Genomic DNA, 14115 nt, shown 5'->3' on the forward strand with positions numbered 1-14115 from the left:
GGGAAGTACAATTTCAACTGATACCTGCACAACAAAAGATAAGGACCAGGGCCTATTTGATTTTATTTTTAAATGTAAAAATTTTTTTTTTTTTACAAACAACGCAAAAGTATGACCAAACCCCTTAACTAGCCAAACACTGCTTACCTAACCAAACTAAAATTACTGATACACAAAAAAGTAAATCACAGAAAGACAACAATTAAGGTTCACAGGGAGGGATGGGGAGAGGTGCTGATCGAAGAGGTGCGTCTTCAGTTTGCGCCTGAAAAGGGGATAATACACTCCATTATCTTTAAATGCAGGATTGTCTTTAGACAATCAATGGTTTCGGGCAAGGTTGGCAGGTCAGGCAACTAGTACCGTGCATGGGAACATTTTACTCTGTCCTGATACATTTTCTGGTGCCTATCAAGTACCTCAAATTTGACAAAACCTTAAGTTTTGAAAACACTCTGGCGCCCTCTAGCTGCCCTAGTGTGCGTCCCACTGCTGGGAGTAAGTGTCTCTCCTGCTCCATTGAGTTGTTCAGCTCTGTCAAACTGACACTCTGACCTTCTCATTGGTTTTTGGTACAACAACCACGCCCACACACCAATCAATCGGTCGGCTGTACCCCTTTGGAAATCCACGCTAGCTCTTGCTTCTCTTTGCTCATGAGTGGCAAGGAGATACGAATACAATATACACTTTATTGCAGGATCTATCAATTAATCACACTAGTTGTATGTAAAAATTGTATGCTACATACCAACCTGTGGGCAAGCTATGTTGAAAGAGTGATACAAGATATGCGGTCCTAAAGAGGACACATTGGACATGTTGGAAATAAAGCATGCTTTAGAAAAGTGCAAAATAAGTATATTGCCTCTTTTGTTCATATGCAAAATTGCCAATACACTTTACAGTGCACTACCCTAAGATTATGAATTCTTTGAGAGAATCTCCCCAGTGGGGATCACATGTTGGTTGATGTAGAGTTGACATTGTACATCACTGTAGCATGTTGTCAGATCTGCGCTGATAACTTGATGGTGAGCAGGCTGAGGGTCGCATTTGGGCTGATCAACTTAATTTCCTGTCTTTTGAGGCTTTCAGTAAAAGCAAACATGGTAAATGGTAAATGGTTGGCATTTATATAGCGCCTTTATCCAAAGCGCTGTACAATTGATGCTTCTCATTCACCCATTCATACACACACTCACTCACAAACATCTCACTTAAAATACATTTTGTGATTAATTTCTGCAGTTAATGCTTTTATTTTTATTTTATAACCAAAAACAAACAAAATTTACAATTAAAAAAAGTTTAATCTTGGTAATGTCATTGATGAACATGTGCAGTCTGAATACCTGATGGAAAAAACTTAGGGGGGTTAATGGGAAAGATGTACAAAAACAAGATCAAAACAGAATGTCTTTGGAAAAAGTGGATAGGACACGTCACCCAGTTTTACCCAGGATTACTGGTAATTCCATTTGAGATGTGCATCAGACCGAACCGTCAGTGGCTAATCTAGCTGGCACAGCGTAACGCTGGAGCCCACCCCGCTCCAGAACCTGAACCCTGGGTAGAGAGGCCCGGAGAAGTCCGCCCGGACCCGGTGGAGCAGCTCCGCCTGGCTGCGGGACACCCTGTAGAAGGCCAGGACCCCGGCCTGCTGGTCCAGGTACACCCCGACCCGCCGGGCCTTGGGCCCCGCCAGCGGCGTCTCCCGCCCGCCGTGCCACAGCGAGAAGGCGGCGCCGGACCAGTACAGGCCCCAGGACCGCTCGTTGTGGCCCAGCCGGGAGCCGCCGTCGTTGCCCTTCCTGCCCATGCTCCCGTGGGCCACGCCCAGGGTGACCTTGGTGCCGGTCCACTCCACCTCCCAGTAGTACGGGCTCCCGCCCAGCGCCTCGCGGCACAGGACCTGGCGCCAGAACAGGAAGCGGCCCGCGTGCTCCGGGTAGGGCTGGGCCTCGGCCCGCAGCGTGGCCTTGCGGTCCCCGTCGGAGAGGCGGAGGTGCCGGTGCGCCGTGTCGGGGTCCAGCGTTGGCTCGAAGCGGACTAGGAGGCAGAGAGATGACCGTGCGTTTTTAAGCCTCTGTTCAGCCACTTTTATGTTCGAGCGCTACGGTCCCGTTGACAATTATGGGTTTTGTCGCAGGGCTGCTGTGAAAATGTGTCTACTGAGACGATTTAGCCAGAGCCCATGGACTCATTCTGATCCCCTCCTTACAACACCCCTGTCAGTACCAGTATGCATTCCAATGTTTGATCTCTCAGAGAAATTGTACAGACACCTCCCATCCCATATAAGCTACACACCCGCACCCACACACTAGATGCATTAATATTAAAGAGGGCATTACTGTAAACACAAGCAGGCTGTGTAATAACTTTAAAATAGCCATTATTTTGACTTGCTGCAGTGAACTGGTTTTAATGTGTAGTTTCTCTAAGCCCCCCTCACCGCCTGCCCCGTTCATATTCTATATATGCATTGGTTTGATGCAGCGGGTGCTAAGGGCAAGATTCCATACTCACATTTTAAAAGTTCATCTCGAGTTTTGGGCTCCGGGTATTGAGTAGGTGGGCTCTGATTGGCTGTTCCATTGGTTGGATTCTGATTGGACGTTCCACTGGCTGGATTCTGATTGGACGTTCCACCGGCTGGATTCAAATGGGCCGTATTGCCGGCTGCCATTACATTGACTGAAAGAGAAAAGCATTCAGACTTTATTCTGTAGGACCACGGTACAGCGGAGCATTTCAATGTGCCACTTTGTCATGCAAATGTATTACTCCAGCAAAACAAATTGGAGAAAAGGCATTTTAACAGCTCAATCTCCAGTAGAATATCTGGGCTGTAGCATCTTGGATTCATGGTCGTCCAAATTTTAAGGAGTTGCCAGTTACCTGCGTGTTTAGGGTTCGATTCGTCCCCGAGCTTACAAGGTAGAGGAAGAGGAGGAGCTTCAGTTGTCGCTGTTTGAGCCATAGCAGATGCATCATTCACTGGACAAAACACAAAAACACAAAACACAAATGGATAATGAACCAAGCAGAATCTCAAATGCTTGGCTTAATCTAACAAAATAACTTCCTTAATAAAACTAATACTACCGAAGGGATAAAAGTACAAAAGAATTTTGCTCATGAAGAGGTTCCCCCTACATTTCCTATTGACACTCCTCAGACATGAACTTTCACACGCACATACAGGAACACACACATACACCTGCAAACGCACAGGAACACACACACACACACCTGCAAACACATAGGCACACACCCACATGCACACACAGGAACACCCACGCCTACAAACGCATAGGCATAGGCACCCACACCCACACCCACACCCACACCCACCCACACCCACACCCACACACACACCTGTGCGGAAGATCCGGGCCAGGCTGGCCTTGCTCAGCTCGTGGTGTTGGTCCCTGAGCTCCCTCAGCGCCGTCCGCACCCCAAACCTCACTGCCTCAGCATCGGCCCACGCCACCTCTCCCTCTCCACCCGGGACAGGGGTGTCCAGGGTCAGGAAGTTCTGCAGGAGGCAGGGGATGGTGTACAGAACGATGATTTCAATTAGTGAGCGGCTGTTAAACACAGACCTGTAACATTTTTATTCACAGACCACTTTAAGCAGAAGCCATATCAAGCAGTAATTTATATCATATAATAATTCATAGTCACCAATTTAATTGTAAGGAAATACAGATTGACCTGTGGAGAAAGGCTTGAGATGTTTGCTTTTACTGAAAGCCTCAAACAACAGGAAATTAAGATTTGATCAACCCAAATGCGACCATCAGCCTGCTCTCCATCAAGGTACCAGCACAGATCTCTGACAACATTCTACAGCGGTGTACAATGTCGACTCTACATCAACCAACATGTGCTCACCACGGGGCAGATTGTTTAACACTCAAACCTCTCAAATAATTCATAATCTTAGGGTAGTGCACTGTAAAGTGTATTGGCAACTTTGGATCCAGGCTGTACGTGAAACAGTGATTCAAGGTGTGAGCACCAGAAAACTCGCTTAATCTTTAAAACAAAGGGTGGCCGCTAGGAATCTGCCGGGACATATTGTAGAACAGCGCAATCGCACAACGCAGCCCGACGGCGAACCGGCGACGGCCTCAGCCAATCACGTGCCTTCAGGAAGCAGCAGTGGTCGTGCATTTGCGCCAGTCTGCGCAGCTCCTCGGCCCTCCCGCGCAGCTGCCCCAGGTCCTGCTCCAGCCTGTGGATCTGCCCCTCGGTCCGGCTGCCCTCCGCCATCTCATGAGCACCCAGCAGCTCCTGCACCTGGCTCCCCGCCAGCTCCACGCTGCGCGCCAGCTCAGCGAACAGCTCCCCGGCCTCACGCTGCAAGGCCTGCACTGCCCCCTGGTGGAGAGGAGGGGACAATGCGGAAAGCAAGGGAAAATTAGATCTTTGGCCAATGTCCTGGTACTGTAGGTGGTCATGTGTACAGTACATAAACCCCCATCGCCCCCCTTCTCCACCCTGACTCCAGTTACCCTTGTCCAAATCATCTCTATTACGTTATCCAAAAACACAAATAAATGATCTCTTCCTTCCCATTCACAGGTTAATTCTAGTGGCAAAGATTCAACTGCACTTGAGATGTGGATGAAAATAACATTACATTACTCTGTTATCCCAAAGTACAAAGTGCATACCCATAACCAGGAACAAGTTCGCTGAAAGGCCCTAGAGGGAGGTACAGTTTCAAGTGCTAAGAGTACAACAAAGATAAGGACTAGGGCCTATTTGATAAATGAAAATCTAGGCCTTTTCTCATTCACACTACATGTAAGACTATCTGGATAAGAAAATATTGAAAATGTTTTCTGCACATAAACAGGCTTCTTGCTGTTACCAGGATTACCAATAAATACAGCCAAATGGTGAAATGGTGACTGGGCTCGTTCAAATGGCCCATCTTCCGACCAGCCAGATACAGATGTGCTGCAAATGTGTTGGTTTGAGCACTACATGGGTATCTAGATATCTGGATATTGCAGTATTCCTGTACAGACTTATGTTGTGTACAGACTCTTTAAAAAGTTATCGTGCACCTTTTCTGCGCTGCAAATTAAGGTCAAATTAAAACCCATTTAAATTGGATTGCTCTGCTCCCCTGAAAGTAATTATAATGTCAAAATGAAAACTTATTTGTGCGCCTCAAAAAAACATACATACACGTACACAGTTATATGGTATTCACCCCATTTGTATTATCAACCAAAATTGGTCCATAGTGCATTCTGTTCAATTGTCTTCAGATTACACAAAAAAAGATCCACTTATGTTGATTTTGAAACCAGCTGTGTGCATCAGTATGATTGCAGAATAAATATCACTGGCTTTGTCAGGACTCAAATCAGATCAGAGTCAAAACTAATAATAAAAACATGGCTCAGCCCAGACACTACCAAGATCAGGTTGTCCTAATGAACTCAGCAACTGTTAGAGAAGAGCAATCAGAGCGGACTAAGAGACCAGCTACAACACTGACAACTGACAACAACACTGTTGCAAAGCTGATTGGCTGAAATGGGGACAAACTGTCCAAAGATCAAGTCTCTTCAGCACTTCAGATTTGGCCTCATTGGCCTTGTATGTGCCTAACAAGGTTTATCTAGGCCTGTGCAGAGAAATGTTTACATAATCAACCACAATCACAACTTCTCCTTCTTCCCGTCTGATATCCCCGGCGAAGAGAAACTGTGTGTGTAAGGGTGTCACATGGGATGGGTGATGGGCCAATGGCAGCAGCTGTGTGTGTAATGATGTCACATGGGACAGGTGATGGGCCAATGGGAGGCTCCTGACCTTGTGGGTGCGGGCACTCTGTAGAAGTAGCTGCAGGCTCTGTTCCCTCTCCTGGATCCTTCTTTGTGTGTCCACCTGCATCAGATCCAGATCCCCCTGCACACGTACATACATGGGTGTTATGTTCCTGTGTTAGTTTATCATTGTTCATTATCATTATTCTTGTAATTTATTATTTTTCATATGCATGTCTGGTGTTCTGTTTATATTCATTAGTCTTTGCACTAGTCTTCCCCTGTGATGTCTGAGTCTGAATGTTTACTAGCCCAGTCACTCCCCTGTCTGCGTGCCCCACAATTCGGGTGTTTACGGTAGTTCCGGGGTACAACCTTCCTTCCAATCTTGCATTCCTTACTTCCTGCTTTCTCTCCATTTCATGTTTGTAAATAGCACTAATATAGTAATCCCAACTAACATCGTATAATTAGTACTGTACAAATTCTAACACACTAATATGTTCGTCAAACTAACAAACTAACATTCACTAGTTTTGGGTATTAAATCATTTAACTAACTTACTAACACATCTTCAATTCTGTTCTGTAACTCCGCCTCCCTATTCTATCACTGATTACTTGCTTAGTTTTAGCGAAGTATTCGCACCTGTCTCTCCGTATCTCTGCATCTCCTGATTTTGTGCAATTGTCTACTCCCTAGCCCGGGCCATTTGTATTACATGTGTGTCCTTGTGAATCCAGTCCGGGTTTTTATTTCCCCCTCGTTATTGTGCTATTACCCTTTCATGTGTCTCACCTGATGTTAAGTTGTTCGACCGCCCTCACTACCTTCCTCCGCCTAGTTTGTCTCATCCCCCTGTGTATTTATACCTGTCCTTTTCAGTTGCACCTTGCTAGTTCCCAAGCCCTTTATTCCTTGCCCCTGTTCTAGTCCCCTTATTCCCGAGCCTTGTTTTCCCAAGCCTTGTTTATCTGGATTCCTGTTTATGACCCCTGCCTGCTTTTTGGACACTTCTGTTGGATCAACTTCTGTACTTCTGCCTTGTTGGACTGACCCCCTGGTTTTTGATCTAGGCCTGTTTTTTGACTCCGCTCTGCCTCTGCTTTTGCAATTAAACCTGCCATTTTTCTGCACCCGTCTGCACTCTGTCTGTCCCCCGCCCCCCCCCGGCCGTGACAATAGGTACACACACACACACACACACACACACAGATATATACACAGGTACACGTGTACACACACCCACCCAGGTATACACGAGTACACACATGCGCATGCGCATACACATGCATACATACACACACACACATACCCACACAAAAGCAGGTCACAAACACGCAGTTTAAGCCAGAGGAAATAGGATATCCCTCTCAAAACCATTTCAGAAGTTTGTGCGCCCTCTCTGCCATGAACAGTGAGAGAGAGAGAGAGAGAGAGAGAGAGAGAGAGAGAGTGCGAGAGAGAGCACGAGAGCGAAAGAGAGAGCGAGAGGTGTCTTTCTGGGACTCACCTGTCTCTCTGCCCTGGCCACCTCAGCGGGGACCACACGGTGTGTCCTGTGGTTGTGGTCCCTGCACACAGCGCACACAAACTCCCGGTCCTCCGGGCAGAACAGCTCCAGGGCCTGCTGGTGATCGGGGCAGAGGCGCCCGGCCGCGGGGAGCTGAGGGTAGAGCCCGGCACCATCCGGAGGAGCACTGGGGAAGGGCAGGGAGGGCGGTGCCGAGGAGACGGACGGGGGCGCACCCTCCGCCCCACACCTCAGCTTCAGCTGCTCCATAGCCTCCACCAGCAGGGTGCTCCTGGCCAGCACGGGGCGGGGGGTGAAGGTTTTGCGGCACTGGGGGCAGCTGTACTCCTGCTTGGCCTCCCCCTGGTCCCAGTGTCTCTGGATGCAGGGCAGGCAGTAGGTGTGCCCGCAGGGGAGGGTGGCTGGGTCGCGAAGGACCTCCAGGCAGACGGAGCAGGCGAACTCTTCCCCGGGGAACGCACCAGAAGCCATGGCGAGAGATGGAGAGCAGCGTGGCAAGAAGGAACGTCGACAGATAACTTGTGAGAGAAATTCCCCTGTGTGCGGGAAAAACCAAGGGCTCTAAACCAAGGCTGGAAAAACCAGTATGGGGAGGGACATTTTCCAGACCGTCAGGATTCCTTTTGGGCTTGTGTCACGGCCGTGATGTTTCTGGGCGGAGGCTCGCAAACATTATGTGAAGGTTCGGGATCGCACACAGAATGCCAACAGACCAACAACCTCATAACTTAGATTGTGACAACAGGTACACTGAGTCACGGTATGTGTGAACAGGATGAGTCATCCAGATTGAGAAATATTCTGCATTAAGTGGGTCTCAGCAGGTTGGAGGCTTTTCAAAGCTGCTTAAGGTAGAATATACTGGTGGCCAAACTGAGGGACAAGTGACCATAGGTTGGTCAGCTGGATGACCAGCTAAAACCAGTTAGAAGTGTCAAAAACACATCTTAAATTATCTTGACCATGACTGACTTTAGCTGGAATTTTCAGAATTTCCATCACTACCTCCAAAGGCCAGTTGATAGGCCAGCTGCAGAGCGTCCCTGCGACCGAACCACGTGCAATGGATTTGTTTTTTTATATAGGACAATGGCCACGGTCTACGTGGGGCGACAATAGTGAGTGACCGTTCTGTCAAGAGTCCAGGACACTAGGTGGCAGTACACGCTCAAAATGCTTCATCGCCCGTCAAACAAATCCACTAAAGAAAAGACCTGTAAGTTTCTGGTATTGATTCACTAATATGATGTACAATTCGCTAAGATTTCCAGGCGGTTTAAATTCATCTCCTACTTTATACGGGTTGTTGCTACACGTTTATACAGTGTTGCTATTGGCTTCGTTATTATGGGCAAAACACACACAGTCAGAAGTGAAGTAATGTTTACGCCATCTTGAGCAGTGGCAGCTGATAAGGCCACAGAAGAGTTGGCTAGCTAGATAGCCAGCCGGTCATCAATTTCCAAGGTAAGTCATTTTTTAACTTTTCCCTAATGTAGCTTACTGTTATCATGTGCACGCAGGTGTGTGTGTGTGTGGGGGTGTCCATCATCTTCCAATGGAATGATTGCGATTTGAATGTCGTGAATCATTTAATTTACTGGAGTTCATTCGAACTTGCTCATTCTGCTCTTTGAATGAAAGTCTCGAACTAAGTTACTTACTGTAGCCTACTGCTGTGACTGACGCTAGCTAGAGCTAGCTACTGACTGTAGCCTACCGCTAGCGACCAACCTTTAGCCCATATCAGACATAGCACGGCTAGTGATTTGAGTCAAGCAGGACACAAGGGTAACATTTGATCAAGTTAGCGAGCTCAAAAATCGCAGCAACTGTTAAGTAGTACCCAATTTAACCAATTTACATAATTGTTTGAAGGCTCATGAAATTCCTTTAAAACGTAATCTAGAACCGTCTCTGTTCTACAGTGAGTCCTGCACATGTGACCCTGACCCGGGATAGAATTGCTAGCCACCATTATCATTTGAAGCATATTCAAGTCCTAGCTAAGTAATATCGTACTATCAAAATAATTCCACTGAAACCATTTGGATTGCGAACTCAATGAAGCAAGTCAGGTTCGCTGCTATACTGTAGTTACTAATTTCCTTTAATCCTAGCTAGTTATTCGTTCATGACATTGGATCCTGCCGTTATGCTTACCCGATATTGCAACAACAACATACTCAGTTTTATGCCAGCATGATCCTGTGAGTTGTCTAGACTTCGATTGCAAAGTTACGCTGTTGTAAATTAAACAGGAGTTGTCACCTGTGAGTGCAGACATTTAATTGGCTCATGAGTCTTCAATTAGTGGAAAGATTTCAGGCTAACTTGCATTACCAGGTCACTTTACGAGGGCGTGTTTAATGGGGTGCAATCGTTGACTTTCTAAACTGGGGCTGCCAGACTGCAAAGACCCCTTAATTGGCAATAACCACTAGGCAGATTGGAATTGCTTAACTGGTAAGTCTTTAACATTGACTGTAAATACGTCCTAATATTATTGAGTCTTGGGGCACAATGGGTTACGTCTTGTATTGTTTTCCGGTTTTATGGTTGGTATAGGTGCAAGCTTTCTCCTAAACCAGTATTAAAACCCTGATTTGAGTAAAGGAGGACTAATTGAAGACCATAATTTGTTAATGAGTTAAATCAGATGCTTTAGCGCTAGGATGAAACCCACTGACCATTTTCAGATAAGCTTATACAGTTTACGAATATTGTTGTGGAAAAAAGTGACTTGTCTAATGCAATTCTGGCGGTGGTCACTTGGTGATTCATTATAATACTAATCTAAATCCTATTTTCTTCTTGCTTTTCAGGATGTTTCGATGTTCACGGCCGTTGGCTTCTTTGGGGTCTGTCTGGACCCAGCGATCCCAGCTGCTGTTTGCCACGGACCCACATCTACCTGTACAATCAAACTACCTGACACTGACAGACCCATATCTATTTGTCAAATCGGACTACCTGTCACTGAGGCAGATATGGGAGAGAAATTTGAGGACGTTATGTGAGGTCTCCCTCTGGGCACTGCCACGCCCTCACGCTGAGAGGAGGAACCACTGGAGGTGGAGCGACTCACCCCATGATCTGAGGATCTCACTGGACGGCCTTAACAGGCACAGCCTCAGGACGACTTTCTCCTCGCTCTCTGTGCCATTTCAGGTGTCCGTCGAAAGGGCCGTCCCCAGCCAAGCCGAAGCCACTTTATTGGAGCAGCTGAGCCGAATGAATCGGCAGAAGCCAGCGCACGGCAGTGACCTAAGCAAGTGCCTGTCAGAAAACCTGCTTCTGGGTGAAAGCCTCAGTTCAACCTCAAAATTAACCCGGGGTCACGCGTTGGCCGCTGGACGCGTGGGTGGAAATCCTCCCCTCTGCAGGGGTCTGTTTCACCGGGACCTCTCCTCCCGCTGTGCCGGGGCCGCCCTGAGGCCCCGGGGCGCGGCACCCCGTCAGGGCCTCTCGCTCGGCCAGAGCCGCCGCCTGCACCAGACGCTCGCCGGGGCCGTCCTGTCGGCGGAGAACGAGGCGCGGTGCCGGCGGGTCCTGCAGCCCAACGCGGCGGTGTACGAGCGGGAGCGGGAGAGGGCGGGGCGGGGCCAGCGCGGCTGGGCGGCGGTGCTGGTGTCCCTGTGCTCCGTGGAGGGGGAGCCGGCCTTCCTCTTCACTCTCAGGTCCAGCACCCTGAAGGGCCGGCACAAGGGGGACGTCAGGTAATGCCCCGGGTGCCCCATAGGTAGCACAGGTACCCCGTAGAACCCTCACATGCCCCAGGCAGTGGCTTATCGTTCTCTGGCTGCACTGAACTGATCTTAATTCAGGTATCTTCAGGGCTGCTGCTTTTTCTCCTATAAAACTATCAGTTTGTTTCTCCAGTGTCCAGGTCTGATTCTGCTCCTTTGCTTTTCACGAACAAAAAACACGAGGCCGTGCACTGCTCATATAAAGGAAAAGTGTGATTATATTTATTTAGCAGACACATAATTATCAGAGTTTTATGATGCATCGTGCAGTCATGCCTAGCTGTTTATGAATGGAGCATCGCCGCCAGCTGCAGCTCTTGAACGGGGTGCCGTTTCCGTTAGTTTTGCAGGCGGTAAGCAGGACCCCTCGGACCGGGACGTTGTAGACACAGCGCTGAGGGAGGCCCGCGAGGAGCTTGGCGTCGCCGTGGCAGCCAGCAGCGTTTGGGGCACTCTGAAGCCGCTGCGCGACATGGTGAGGGCAAATGTGGCCGATGACTTCCTCTCTCCACCCCCTTCTCTCTGTCTTCCCACCCCTCCCCTCTCTATCTGTTCTCTTCTGCCCCGTTTGCTCAGTGTGTGGTGTGTTCCTGTCATCTATACCTGTGACACTGTAAATACAAATATTGTAACAGTTGTGAAGCCAGCGATTGTCAGTGTACATTTAACCTTTTTATCTGTGGTAGTTTTCGGTGGAAATGTGCTAATCTAATTTTGCTACAGAAACAGACCCATTGCCCGAGTTGATTTCAGTTTTTTTTCAGTCCGGAATGCTGATCGCCCCGGTTTTGGCTAATCTTGGCCCCCTGGAGGCACTGTCGTTCCGTCCAAATCCTAGTGAGGTACGTTAAGCCATGCAGCTGTCCCCAAATACAGATGACACAACAAAATCAACAGTAATACATTACATTACATTACATTAATGGCATTTGGGAGACGCTCTTATCCAGAGTGACTTACAGTTGATTTTAGACTAAGCAGGAGACAATCCTCCCCTGGAGCAATGCAGGGTTAAGGGCCTTGCTCAAGGACCCAATGGCTGGGCGGATCTCATTGTGGCAACACCGGGGATCGAATCAGTGACCTTTAGGGTCCCAGTCATGCACCTTAACCACTACGCTACAGGCCGCCCTACATAATGTGACATCATTATTGGCCTCATCGTGTCCTGTGCCACTGTTTCTGACATAATGTGACATCAGTAATACCCTCATCGTTTCCTGTGCCCTGTGCCCATGTCTTGTTTGTGTCAAAACAAAAGGACACCGGGCAGGAGTTTCGGTGACCCCGGTCTAAGCCTCCTCCCTCTGTCCCTGCCCTCTCCAGGTGGAAGAGGTGTTCAGCGTGTCCCTAGCTCACGTGTGCAGCCCCAAAAACCGCGGCTACACCAACTACCGCGTCGGCGAGCGCTATGGCTACACCACGCCCGTGTTCCTCAACACCAAGCACCGCGTGTGGGGGCTGACCGCCGTGGCCCTGGACCACACCCTCAAAATAATCGTGCCTCCATAGCAACACGTGGCAGTATGAGCCTCGCCCGACCCCAGACGGCAGCCATGCAGGTCGTCGTCCAGTTCAGCCCAGCCCAAGTCCCAGCTCTCCCACCTTCCATGTATACCTTTAGCATTCAGTTACATGTCAACTGTTTCAGAGCAGAATTGCTGATGAAGACGGTGCTAATTTATATTTGTATTTATATTCGTATTGTCCTGCCATAACTGGGTAAAGAGACTTTGACTGGAACGGGGCAATTCCACAGTGACTGACATTACAACTGCTGGATATTTGGGTGGTGAAGCCCAATACAGCTACATAACAGAGACTGATAAGAGTTATTGAGATAAGAGGGATACAGTCTCTAATGTATTTGACATCAGTCACTGTGGAATTGCTCAACTGAATTCTGCAGGGAAGGGACCTGCCGTTGATGGAAAGCTGGTCGTATGGGTGTCGTACACCTTAACAGTACTTACCTCTATTTACTTCTATTTAATTTTTCAGAAACTGTTACAATAATAACATCTGAATCATGACGGAAAGTGATATTGTTACGTCTCAAAGACGATGCAATAAAACACTTAAAGATTTGACTGGTTTCAAGTGTGCTTTCTGGCTCCATGGAAGCATTAGTTTAATTAACATTAATGGAGTCACACAATCTGGTTTTTACTTTTCTGACCTTGATTGCATTACGTTATTGGCATTTGGCAGATGCTCTTTTCCAGAGTGACGTACAGTTGATTAGACTAAGCAGGAGACAGTCCTCCCCTGGAGCAATGCAGGGTTAAGGGCCTTGCTCAAGGGCCCAACGGCTGTGCGGATCTTATTGTGGCGCATGAAACGCATGCTGTTTTTTAATGCAAGAACAGATTAACTGGTGAATCCTGACATTAAAAACCGGATATTTGTTCTTGGTCGCACCAATATCAATTTGCAATATTTACTTGCATGGCACATACTGTATTGTACTGCCATTGAAGTAAATATTTGAAATTGTTATTTGTTCTTCGTAGCTCCAATATTTACTTTCATGGCACATACAGTAAGAGTACTAGTAAAATATTATATCATATTCCTTAAGGCGACAATATAACAAAATAATTATTTTAAACTATCAAAATAATACACTGTTCAAGAGATAAGATGTATCAGAAATGCGCTCAAATCGACTGAAGAGCACACATTTAATCGAAGTCATCATTCGAACGTCAATTTTATTCATATATTTACGCATATTTTTATGTGGTGAGGGCTGTGGAGTATTGTAAGTCTACTTTGATCAGTGGTCCCCCATCCAAATATTTGAAGGCTTTTTATTTTGTACACCTTTGTACAAACATTGACTGTCAAAAATGAAACAAAGCACCAATATATTAGGCAACAGTATATGCTGCCTTAGTTAAATGCACAAGTAAACATATTTGCAAATTATTCATAAACCACTCTTCCTGGATTGGTTTAGATGCCCCAGTCATACGCTTGTTGCCCAATCAGAGATGAGTGAATACAAAGACAGTGTCTATGATACGGGAG

At 47.4% G+C, this 14115-nt stretch overlaps 2 protein-coding genes across 5 annotated transcripts; one reads left to right on the forward strand and one right to left on the reverse strand.

Moving 5' to 3' along the window:
* Positions 1 to 327: 327 nt before the first annotated feature.
* Positions 328 to 9628, reverse strand: ftr86 (finTRIM family, member 86). Of its 2 annotated transcripts, none has more exons than XM_061217829.1 (8): positions 9497 to 9628; positions 7313 to 7869; positions 5845 to 5940; positions 4159 to 4392; positions 3385 to 3544; positions 2905 to 3003; positions 2533 to 2700; positions 328 to 2052 (listed from the first exon to the last, which is right to left on the reverse strand). In XM_061217829.1, exons 1-8 carry the CDS (start codon positions 9618 to 9620, stop codon positions 1514 to 1516), a joined length of 1977 nt encoding a protein of 658 aa, XP_061073813.1. In that variant the 5' UTR covers positions 9621 to 9628; the 3' UTR covers positions 328 to 1513. The 2 variants fall into 2 exon arrangements, with proteins under 2 accessions (XP_061073813.1, XP_061073814.1); XM_061217830.1 differs by having other exon boundaries at positions 9520 to 9582.
* Positions 8434 to 13170, forward strand: nudt8 (nudix (nucleoside diphosphate linked moiety X)-type motif 8). Of its 3 annotated transcripts, none has more exons than XM_061217854.1 (5): positions 8434 to 8800; positions 10159 to 11052; positions 11425 to 11557; positions 11847 to 11924; positions 12409 to 13170. In XM_061217854.1, the coding sequence occupies exons 2-5, from the start codon at positions 10160 to 10162 to the stop codon at positions 12592 to 12594; spliced, it is 1290 nt and encodes a 429-aa protein (XP_061073838.1). In that variant the 5' UTR covers positions 8434 to 8800; position 10159; the 3' UTR covers positions 12595 to 13170. The 3 variants fall into 3 exon arrangements, with proteins under 3 accessions (XP_061073838.1, XP_061073839.1, XP_061073836.1); XM_061217855.1 differs by lacking the exon at positions 8434 to 8800 and adding an exon at positions 8884 to 9799; XM_061217852.1 differs by lacking the exon at positions 8434 to 8800 and adding an exon at positions 9834 to 9891.
* Positions 13171 to 14115: the final 945 nt, after the last annotated feature.

The sequence above is a fragment of the Conger conger genome, chromosome 13 (assembly GCF_963514075.1).
Source record: "Conger conger chromosome 13, fConCon1.1, whole genome shotgun sequence".
NCBI lineage: Eukaryota > Metazoa > Chordata > Actinopteri > Anguilliformes > Congridae > Conger > Conger conger.